We start from the raw sequence: 12408 nt of genomic DNA on the forward strand, positions 1-12408 counted from the left end.
AGCTTTAAGCAAACTCTTGGCCAATACAGCAAGAATCCATAAAAAAGTAGTGTCCTTAACATGTTCACCAAGTCCAAGCTGGCCCCATCACCATGCCAAATCCCTGAGAAATGCAACCCAACCACAGTTCAGTCTGTTAGGAGCTGTCACAGGGAGCAGAGTCCAGGAAAAAGTCCACACAGGAAAAGTCCACATGGCACTGGAATTGTTGTCACCATTCTATACTTTGCAGCTCATGTCCAAGTCCCAATGACAGCTGCTTCTAGCTGGTAATGATTCAGGTAGACTGGAAAAGCCATTTACAGCATGCGTGGATATGGAGCTTCTGTTCTCCTCTGCCTGGAGAGTTGAGACCAGATTGCTTTTCCCTGGAGCTCTGCGACTGTGGCATGGTAAAGAGAACCTTGGGATACACTAAGCTGGGTGGCAAAGGTAAATTCATAATACAAGTTGGCAAAAGGGGGAAGGAGAGCTCTACATTAGGAGTAGGTCCCAGCCTGAAATATGAGTGGGGCATTGAGGTAGGAGGGATAAAGGAAACACTATATACTAAGCAAAGCAGCAGAAAATAGGACTATCAACACCCATAACAGAGATCTTTGAGGGAAGAATAAAAAACCTGACTCTTCAGGCAAAACATAGTTAAGTGGCCCTTGTGCAGATGAGATCAGTTTACCTGCTTCTTGGAAGAAATACCCTAGGCTCGTCCACAGTGTCATAGATGGGGCTGATGGCCCTGGGCACCTTCAGCCTTCAGTGGTAAATCCCAGCTTTCTGGGCAAGGTTAGGTCATAGGTGGCTGGAGCAGGGCTGGAAGAGACTGAACCCTCCCTTAGAGGAGTGAGGGGGAAGCCTACCTTCCAGTGTCCTTGTTTCCTCACAGCAGAGGCATGTAAGCCTGGCAGGTATTTAACCTTTTTTAATTTTAATATTTCATCCAGCCTGTGGAAAAAGTTTTTTTTCTAATCTGGCCTGGGGGCAAAAACTGTTGGCCATGCCTGGTTTAGGTACTTGTAATTTGTACTAATTCTCGGACCTATATTCTTTTCTATCATGTGTTGCAGCCACACTGACCTCCTTTCTGCTTGTCTCATTTCCACCTTAAGGCCTTTGCATTTGCTGTCCCCTCATAAAAAAAACACACTTCTACAGATTTCCAAACAGCTAGCTTCTACCATTACTCACATCTCAGGTAAAATGTGATTAACTTAGAGAGGCCTTCCTTGACCATACTATACCTACCCTACTCCACCGGTCAATCATTGTCTTATTCTGTTAGATTTTCTTTGTAGCACTTAATATTTACTAAACTTCTCTCATTCATTTTTTACTTGTCAATTGACTTCTTTTTCTTACACAAATCCACATATGACTATAAGAGCTATGGGGTAAGGAGCTTGAAGTACAGAACAGTGCTTATTATAGTGAGCTAAGAAGATGCTCAATAAATATTAGTATAAGTAAATAGACATGGTACCTCTGTCTACCTGTTGAAATCTTATTTATTTTTTCAAGTCAAACTCAAATACTATCTCTTTTAAGAATCATTCCAACCAGATTTATTTTCTCTTTTAGCCAACATTTTTTATTTCCTCTTTATATCTTGTGGTAAGCTGTCATGTCCTCATTCTTTATTTAAAATGTGTTGGATACAGGGACCATCCCTGACTTATTTTAATACAAATTTCAGACTTAAGGACACAACAGATACCAAAAGAATGTTTGTTGAAGTCATAAATAAAATCAACCATATTACAAGACCATTGATGATTTTATTCTTTTTCTTATTATGAAATATATGACATACAGAAAAGAAATAATAATATTATAAATAATACTCATGTACCCATCATGTGCTTTAAAAAGTTGATGTTGAAGACACACTTGAAATTCCTTTTGTGTGATATTTTGATTTATAAGAAATATATAGATGAACAAATACATATTTCTCAGGTACATTTCCATCATGGTTCCTGGCTTACTACTTTCAAAACCCTTGGAATTTTCTAAGTGATTGTGGCAATAAAGTTGTCTTTTGTCTTGTTAAGTGATTTTTGAATTTACCTTTGGATAAGGCTGGTTTCCAGGGAAACTAACCCTTTGATTAGGGGAATGGAGCTTTCTGTTCCACCCCCCACCTTCTGGGAGGTAAGAGGGGCTGAAAATTGTCAATGGCCAATAATTTAATCAACTGTGTTTATACAATGAAGCTTCCATAAAACCCCAAAAGTCAAGGTTTGGGCTTCTGAGTGGGTAAACAGCTGGAGATTTGGAGAGAGTGGTGGGCCTAGGGAGGGCATGGGGTCTCTGTGCCTTTCCCCATGCCTTGCCCTATGCATCTTCTCTATTGGGCTGTTCCTGAGCTATATACTTTTACAATAAACTGGTGATCTAGTAAGTGAAATGTTTCTCTGCGTCCTGGGAGCTAGCTCAGCAAATTAATCATACCCAAGAGGAGGTCACAGGAACCTCTGATTTATAGCCAGTCTTTCGGAAGTACAACTAGGGTTTGTGACCAGTGTCTGATGTTGTGGTATGTGTGTTGGGGTGAAATTTTGTAAATTAAGCCCTTTACCTGTGGAATCTGACTCTGTCCTCAAACAGATGGGTAGATAGTGTCAAAATTGAGTTGAATTATCAGACACCCAGTTATGCCCTAAAATAGCTTGTTGGTGATATGGCCAACCTCCATCCTGCTTCCAAGTTGAAATTGGGTCCGAGAACTTGAAAGATCATCTTTCATCCCATTCTCCTCCTCTTTTTACTGCAGCAATTATGATTCTGAATTTGGTGATTATCATTAGAACATGTGTGTCATTGTATATGCACTATACTGCTGCCCTCTGTCTTGGTATTTGTGCACATGTATAAGTATTCATTTGCGACATATGGTTTTATTCTACTTGTTTTTAAGTAGTACATGGTAAGGGTCATTTTACATTTTAATTGTTTTCTGAACATTATGTTTCCCAGATTATCTATATTGATAAATTTAGAATCTGGAGCTATGCCTGACCAGGTGGTGGCACAGTGTATAGAGCATTGGCTTGGGACACTGAGGACCTGGGTTCAAAATTTTGAGGTTGCCGGACTGAGTCAGGCTCACCAGCTTGAGCATGGGGTGACTGGCTTGAGCGTGGGATCATAGACATGACCTCATGGTCACTGTCATGAGCCCAAAGGTTGCTGGCTGGATGCCTAAGGTCACTCACTGGCCTAAACCCAAGGTCACTGGCTTGAGCAAGGGGTCACTGGCTTCGCTGGAACACCTTGATCAAGGCATGTATGAGAAAACAATCAATGAACAAGTAAGGTGCTGCAATAATGAGTTAATGCTTCTCATCTCTTTCCCTTCTGGTCTGTTTCTGTCTGTCCCTTCCTTTCTCTCTTTCTTAAAAAAAAATAAATGTGTGCTGAGATCATTCATGTCAATTGCTGTATACTATTCCTTTATATAACTATTTCACAGTCTCCTTTCTTATTAGCTTCAGGAACGGCATTTAGTTTCCCATTCCCACTCTTACAGACAATATTGCAGTAAACATTCTGTGCCATTCTTTACTTGGCATCCTAGGGAGTTACTCCAGTGTTTGTTTATATTTGGAACTGTAACTTCTGGGTCAATGACTATAAACATTATGTCATTGAGATTAAGAACAAGGCACTGAGCTAGGCTGCCTGGGTTTGAATCCCTACTCTTCCACTTGCTACCTTTCTCAGGAAATAATGAGCACCAGCTATTTCCAGCTCTTCTCATGAGTATGCATGTCTTACCTCAACCCTTGGCATCAAACAGTCAGCTTGGCTTAAGTATCTTTGGCTGTGGCTTATCCTGCTAGAACCAGTTCCCAGCTGCCACCAACTGCTCCTGCAGCCAGAACCCAGCAGGCCTAGAGATGCACATGTAATCACTACTTTGCATTTTTGTACCATTTCTGGTCCATGGAGAGGTTCATGTTTAAGCCTGCAGATATTTTTTAGTTTTCTCTTTTAATATTTTATGTATCATCATGATGTGTTTAGAGCAGAGGGAGGACATCAAAACATGAACTTATTGTCACCCTAACCAGAGTTGATAATACCTCTGTGACATTTTAAAATAAGCACAAATCTGGACTAATCTAATCATAGATTTTTTTTGGGAGCTGGAAGGAATTTTCAAGATAATGAAGGCCATTCACCCTGTTTTATAGGTGAGGGAATTGTGGTCTCCAGAAATTGATTTACCGATGTCACATCTGGTTAATGATGGGGCAGGTCCAGAACCAAAGCCTCCAGGTTCCCTCAACAGTCCTTTTGCAACTACATTCTCTACCATAATTTTCTCTATATTTGCATTTTTATTTTTAATGAAACTCAAAAAATAAATTAGAATTTAAGAATTTATAATAATGGCATCGCATTTTTAACCTGATAGGACATGTTTTCTTTTGAAAAGTATTGAGGTAAAGTAAGAATACAGTATTCACTGCATTGAACTGACAATATTTTTGTTAGAAGGCACTATGTCTTCTGTCTCTGTAGATTTCTGTTGCATTTGGTTTCCTTGACTTTTTGAAACTTATAAGGATGAGCCCATCAATAATGGTATAGATACTTCCAGCCTCCTACTGCATTGAGTCTGAAAATGAACTGTGATAAATGGACAGGACCAGCATGTACAGTGATAGCCTATATTTCTGCTGTCATGTAGAAATGGCAAGTAGTTTTATTTAGGAAAAAGAAAATTATTAAGAAAGAGAAAGTATTCCTTCTAATTAGGATTTCTTGGCTGTGGCCAGTTGGCTTAGTGGTAGAGCATCAGCCCGACATATGGATGTCCCAGGTTCGATTCCTGGTCAGGACACCGAGGAGAAGCACCCATCTGTTTCTCTACTCCTCCTCCTCTTGCTTTTTTCTCTCTTTCTCTCTCTTCCTCTCCTGCAGCCATGGCTCAATTGGAACAAGTTGGCCCTGAGTGCTAAGGATGGCTCCATGACCTCTGCCTCAGGTGCTAAGAAGAGCTTGGTTGCTGAGCAATGGAGCAACACACCACATGGGCAGAGCATTGCCCCCTAGTGCACTTGCCGGGTGGATCCCAGTTGGGGTGCATGCAGGAATCTGTCTCTGCCTCCCCTCCTCTCACTAAGTTAAAAAAAAAAAGTATTTTTTGATTTTTTTTTTTAGGATGTGACTTTAGAATCTGGTATATTTGTTAAAGCCTTTGGAATTGTTTTATTCTGTTTTTAGATCTTTTAGCTGTGCCTAAGCATCCGTACGCTGCTATGGAGAACTGGGGACTGAGTATTTTTGTGGAACAGAGAATACTGCTGGATCCCAGTGTTTCATCTATTTCATATTTGCTGGATGTCACCATGGTCATTGTTCATGAGATATGTCACCAGGTATGAGAAAAAGAAACAGGTGTAAGTATAATTGCCAGCTATTGAGAATGTCATATGATTTCAGATATTCAGATTGGGGGCTAAGTTATTATCCTCCCAATTAAGTTTTAATTATAGACAGAGCACTGTGTAGTTCTTTTGTTAGATATGTCGTTTTTCTCAGGTGACATCATAAACAAAGGCAAACATACTGATCATTGTGAAAAACAACTGTCATTCAGTTTAGTGCAGGAGTGAGATGGCACTGCCATCCGGCAGCCTCTTTGGAGATCCTCTCATGTCACTATTCCTTGTCAGCTTTGCATTATTGCCTTGTGATTACTGGTTTGTATATATGGTAAGTGCAGGGATGGTAATGATTTATTGCATTGCTGTGAGATGCAGCTGAGTTTTTTGTACGTGTCAAAATTTGCCTTTTCTGAAATCAATTTATTATTCCCATTTTCCTATCACACAGACACTTAGGAAGTTTTTCACTAACTCAGCCATAGACTCTTTGTTCTCAAATGATTGATATTTTTGTGTTGGCATGTGTAGAAATTCATATGTAAATTAGCCAACTTTGTTGTGAAGCTCAGATAAAATTAATTTCATTTTGATTTTATGCACTTTCTTACAAGGAGTGGAAGGTATTACAGAGGTTTGGCAATGCTTATTTGAATCTTGATTCTAGTGAGAAAAAAAACCTGAAAATAAATGCTCATACTAATAGAAAGCAATATCGGTCCTGGTTACCAGTCACTATGGATAATTTTTAAGTGAAAACACGAGAAATGTCATGCCTATTATTTCAAGTTGCTATAAACCTAAAACCCTTTTTTAGAAAGCTAGCCAAACTTAAGAGTAGTATGGAAAATAATGTCAGTTAAAGAAAGTGAACTGCTAAATGCTAATACATGAATACTGACTGGATGATAAATTGGATCAGGCCATGTGACTGTTTACCTAAATGTCAGCCTTTTGCAGTGAACCTCTAGGATGTTTGTACCTGTCACGCTGGCCAGGTAGGACACATGTTCTTTGCGTCCGGGACTTAAAGGGATCCATTGCAGAGATATTCAAGGCCCCTCTACTGTGCTAATGAGAAGGGCGGGTTTGCAGCTAAAAATACAATTTTTCTTGAGGCAAAACAGTTTTCTCTTTTGGACGTTTCTTGAATCAAGTTACATGTACAGATCTATTGAAATAAGAGTACATTCATTGGTGGCCCTGGCCGGTTGGCTCAGTGGTAGAGCGTTGGCCTGGCATGCAGGAGTCCTGGGTTTGATTCCCAGCCAGGGCATACAGGAGAAGCACCCATCTGCTTCTCCACCCCTCCCCCTCTCCTTCTTCTCTGCCTCTCTCTTCCCCTCCCGCAGCCAAGGCTCCATTGGAGCAAAGTTGGCCCTGGTGCTGAGGATGGCTCTGTGGCCTCTGCCTCAGGCACTAGAATGGCTCTGGTTGCAGCAGAGCAACACCCCAGATGGGCAGAGCATCGCCCCCTGGTGGGCGTGCCGGGTGGATCCCCATGGGGCACATGTGGGAGTCTGTCTGATGGCCTCCCTGTTTCCAACCTAAGAAAAATACAAAATAAATAAATAAATAAAAGAGTACATTGGTCATGTTATGATTTTTCCAAGAACTGATTTCATTTGTTCTTCATCCTAATTGCTTTCTTGTTATAGCTTGGTAGTTAGTGTTGGCTATTTACTAGGAGTGAATGAACCGGAGGCCGGGAGAAACATATAACAATTTCCATTATCATTACCAAGTTATTTTCTGTAATATCCTCTCTTCCCACCTATTTATCATCATGATTATTTTTCTTTTATATCATAAGATTGTTACATTTATTGAAGGACTAATATATGTTAAGTGCTGAACACAAAACTTAATTACTCTTAGTAAGTGATTATTATCTCCAAATGAGAGTCGTAGTAAAACATCCCAGACATGTATAAATATGAGCATTCTACCCAGGCAAGAGCAGTGGGGTAACAATGTCCAGGCCCTGTGTTCTCTAGCTGAATCAGCCCTTCCCCCACAGGCTGCCAGTGAAAACCATCTGGTGAGGAGGCAGGCTCCGCCTGCAGCTCCTCCACATTCACGGGGTGGAGGGCTGCAGGAAGGAGCCCTTGCTCAGAGGCCCCAAGCTTCCAGCTCCAGTTTGCACAATCAGGAACCTTCTGGTATCAGTCAGGGCAAACGACATCATTGGAACAAATTTGTGCACCTTCATCACAACCTCACAGATCACCTTTGCCCTCTGGGTCTCACCTTCAGAGCAGTCTACTCCTACCTTTAGTGAGGTCACTCTCTCACCCTCTCTGGAACCCCAAACATTGCCCCTCTGACTTCTGAATTTAACAATCTCTCATCTCAGCCAGATCACTTAGTACAGGGGTCTCCAAACTTTTTTACACAGGGGCCAGTTCACTGTCCCTCAGATGGTTGGAGGGCCGGACTATAAAAAAAACTATGAACAAATCCTTATGCACACTGCACATACCTTATTTTAAAGTAAAAAACAAAACAAAACAGGAAAAAATACAATATTTAAAATAAAGAACAAGTAAATTTAAATCAACAAACTGACCAGTATTTCAATGGGAACTATGCTCCTCTCACTGACCACCAATGAAAGAGGTGCCCCTTCTGGAAGTGTGGCGGGGGCCGGATAAATGGCCCCAGGAGGGCACATGCGGGCCTGTGGGCCGTAGTTTGGGGACCCCTGACTTAGTAGCTGCAAGTTTCTTAATTCTTCTATGCCTCAGTTTCCTGTGTAAAATGAAGTCAATAATAATATCTACAATTTAAGATTATTGAAAAGGCTAAAGAAGTTTTTCCAAGAAAAACACTTAAAACATTGTTAGTCACATAGTATATGTTCAGTAAAACTGTTCATACTATGATTTGCCACCATTGCTGCTGAAGCTAATTTTCTGTAGCTTCACCTTCTTTTCTGAATGTTCCCTCCCTTCAGCCTCTTACGTGTGCCAGGCTGGCTCCTGAGACTTCTTCCCCATTTCTTGAGCATCTCAGGGCCTGGATGGAGGGAGAGTAAATACTTACTTTCCCCATCCCCTTTTGCTATTTACAAATTTACCATCCTTTTTATTCAAAAACCTCCAGCCCCTCTGAACTTCCTGTTCTAACCACTTCCCCCACTTTCTGTTTTGCCCTTGTACCTGCTCTTCTTCCCATTAATACAGATCATCGGCCTCTTCTTCTTAGAACTCCTTCTGTGGTGTATTGTCACAATTCTGTTTTCTTTTTTTAAGATTTTATTTATTGATGTTAGAGAGAGGAGAGAGAGAGAGAAGGGGAGCAGAGGAGCAGGAAACATCAACTTACAGTAGTTATGTCTCATATGTACCTTGTCCGGGCAGGGCCCAATTCTGAATCAGCAACTTTAGCATTCCAGGTCAATGCCTTATCCACTGCACCACCACAGGCCACTCTTGTCACCATTCTTAAGACAGATTTTCAGTTTAAAGCAGAATCATGAATTTCAATCAAAAATAAAAAGTATTTTTAATATCATTTAGTTTGTGGTCGTCAACATATTTAGAGTTATCTCTGATTTGTATTTTAATTAGAGATCCTATTGAATAAGTCATAGTTTATTTTTAATATTGAAAGGCTTAGTCTCCAAGCTCTTTACTGTAGCTCCCAAAGATTTCCCTGGTTTGATACTTGTCCACTGTTCCCTTCTATTTCTGAAATAGCCCATTCTCACTTAGTGTGTTCCCATTTAGGGTTGCCTAGCTCTGTATGATATCCTGTTGCCCAAGGCTTTCTCATGGCTGGTTCCTTCTTATCATTAAAGCCTAAGCTGAAATGTCACCTGCTTAGAGAGGTTTTTCCTTTTACAATCAAAGACGATCCCACCCCCATTCCTATCAACACTTTTTTAGAGTGTGAAATTGTGTTGCTCATTTGCTTATTTATTTTTTCATTTCCAATCTCGCCTCACTCCCCTGCCTCCACAATGAAGTGTCAGCTGTATGAGAAGAGACATTATCTGACTTTTCACCATGGAATCTTGACTCTTTAGGACAGCTCCTGGCATGTAATGTATTTTTTTTCTTCAATGAAAAAGGAATTATTTTAAGTATTTACTAAATATTTACTGAACTTAGCAGTTTCAGAGTAAGGCTTCATGATCTAATCAAAACAGCAATGGAAAATTACGTTATTTTTTTTGAAAGGGTCTTAGCTAGTTCTCTGGCTCAACCCCCAAATATCAAAGACTCATGGAGAGTCTTCTGTGGAGCACCCTAGAGCCCTTACTTAGCTCCTTCAGTCAGCCGATGTTCTCTCTGGACTCCTCTGCCTCTGCCTCTGCAAGGCAATGCTTCAGTACCTCTTGTGAGTCACATATTTTCCATCTTCAACTCCCTACATCTATTGGAGGGTCTCCTGCATTTTCACAGCATAGCTACCAACCTTAATTTTTATCCATTAGTCTTGATGTCTTCCTTCTTCTCTTCTACATTTTAGGTCTTCAAATATTTGAAGATAATTGTGATCAGTTTTCTTTCTCTTGAGTCCTTGCTTTGTCAGGTTAATAATGTGTGTGTGTGTTGATTATTTTATTTTTGTTCTTTTCTGAATGCATTTATATAAAAAAACTAATGCTATCCAAGTTATTGAATAGATCAATAGTCTTACCACAACATATTTTAAGATCTCCAAATCGATTGAAGAATGAATTCCAGTTATGACAATCATAGTTTAATACATTTAATTTTAGATAAAATAATTCTGGGACAGATTTGATTTTATCTGATACTCATTCGTTTTGCCAATGCAGTGGTTTGGTGACCTTGTGACTCCTGTGTGGTGGGAAGACGTGTGGCTGAAGGAAGGATTTGCTCACTACTTTGAGTTTGTTGGTACAGACTACCTCTACCCTGGCTGGAACATGGTAAGTGTACTTTTCTTTGATTGTTTACAACACTCAGTGAAAGATGCTTTCATGTTACATGTTACATTTTTAAAAAATAATCATTAAAGGTAACTTACAATACCTCCTGATGCATGGAAAAAAATTAAATGTCTAATAAAGATGCCTAATAAAGTAACCAGAATTTAAAATTTGTATTTTTTAATTTTAAAGTTGTAATATTAACTTGTACATAAAAATAGTATTCCGTAAGAGTTCTCTTTTAATTATTAGAACTAAATAGGGTTTGATTGGTTATATTTGATTTAAAAATGGTACACATTTTCTAACTAGAAATGTTTTAGATTTATTGCAGTATTTTATAACAAAGACAAACTATCCTTCAGAGAATGTAACAGTAATTAATAACTAATATTTAAAGTATATAGAACATTTCAATAAATAGATAAATGAGAACTTGATATACCTTCAATGTGATGAAACACAGAAATAAGCTCAAGTTGTTAATGCATTATAGTTGTAGATGTATTTTAGAAATAAATAATAAGAGGTGATTAAGTTTATGAAAAGTTGTGCACATTACACCCATGCTCTAGGAACATACCTGGATGTCTGAACCTGAGGCAGGATTTGTTGTCCCATAAGCAACATTGTTCTAGAGCATCTTTAAAAAAAGTGGAGGGAGAGTGTGATTTTTATATGTTCTTTAATATAATTTTTACATATTTATATAAGCTTTCATTAATCAATAGTGACTATATTATTATTAAACAAGATGTATGTTGTTTTGGAACTGGAATTTTAAATTTAAATGTTACTATGTAAAAGTTGCAGAAGGTCAAATTTTACCTGTGAAATAGATAGATGATAATATACCGGAGGGGGCAAAAAGAAGGTTTACACTTGTGAGTACATGAAACAGGGTTTCTTCTTGTATTATTATTTTTCTTTAATACATTTTTAGATATGAACAATGGTAAACCTACTTTTGTCCACTTCTGTATATTGATTTTGTAACAATTTTTTTTTCTTGTATTTTTCCGAAGCTGGAAATGGGGAGGCAGTCAGACTCCTGCATGTGCCTGACCAGGATCCACCTGGCATGCCCACCAGGGGGCAATGCTCTACCCATCTTGGGGCATCGCTCTGCTGTAATCACAGCCATTCTAGCTCCTGAGGCAGAGGCCACAGAGCCATCCTCAGCTCTCGGGCAAACTTTGCTCAAGTGGAGCCCTGGATGCGGGAGGGCTAGAGAGAGACAGAGAGGAAGGAGAGAGGGAGGGGTGGAGAAGCAGATGGGTGCTTCTCCTGTGTGCCCTGGCCGGGAATCGAACCCGGGACTCCTGCACGCCAGGCCAACGCTCTAACACTGAGCCAACTGGCCAGGGCTCAATTTTTTGTGTGCAAATCATTAGGGATAAGTGATTTTCTAATTTTCTGTCATGATTACAAAATGAATATTTAAATCAAGGTAAAACATCAAGATATCTGTAAGTCATGATATAACTTCTCTGCCATAAATTTAACCAGGTCTTGCTGAGTAAAATATATGATCTGACATATCTCATAGAAAAATGTTACAATGGTATATACTATATTGATATATTTTAATTATGTTCATGCAGTTTTGTCCATGTTGTTAAAGGCAACATGGTCATTGCAACAAATGTATGAGGTACTTTTACATAGTCTTATGTAGTTTGCTATATATGTATATAAGATACAATTTTAAAATTATTACTTGGATTGTTTCATCATGGTATTGAAATTAATTAAAAATGCCTTTAAAGCACTTTGAAGAAAAATCACCAATACTATGCAATATTAATTATTTAAGTGTTCTTTCACAAATGTAAAACTTGAAATTTAAATGTTTAAGGATATTGAAACATTTCCAAAAGTATCTTTAGGTTTTTAGATGACTTTCTGCCAACTGTCTTTAAAATTTCATTTTCATTATGCCATAGATTATTACTGATTTATAATTTCATTATGTTTTAATATTAAAATATGTCCTTATTACAAATGATATGTTACTCATATCGGTAAGCTTTTTTTTCCCACCTTATTCAGCTACCTATGATAAAATCTTTTCTACTCATCATTGTGAAAAATACCCTTTGGTTTAAAAAGTAA

The 12408-nt window shown here is 38.9% G+C and overlaps 1 protein-coding gene across 1 annotated transcript in view; it reads left to right on the plus strand.

Moving 5' to 3' along the window:
• The window catches only part of TRHDE (thyrotropin releasing hormone degrading enzyme), a 442374-nt gene that overhangs the window by 213255 nt on the left and 216711 nt on the right, over nt 1-12408 (plus strand). The window contains exons 4-5 of the mRNA XM_066254840.1: nt 5230-5384; nt 10180-10293. Coding sequence (XP_066110937.1) covers nt 5230-5384; nt 10180-10293 — 269 coding nt within the window. The remainder of the gene's footprint in view (nt 1-5229; nt 5385-10179; nt 10294-12408) is intronic.

Source organism: Saccopteryx bilineata, chromosome 2, assembly GCF_036850765.1.
Source record: "Saccopteryx bilineata isolate mSacBil1 chromosome 2, mSacBil1_pri_phased_curated, whole genome shotgun sequence".
In the NCBI taxonomy this organism is placed as follows: domain Eukaryota; kingdom Metazoa; phylum Chordata; class Mammalia; order Chiroptera; family Emballonuridae; genus Saccopteryx; species Saccopteryx bilineata.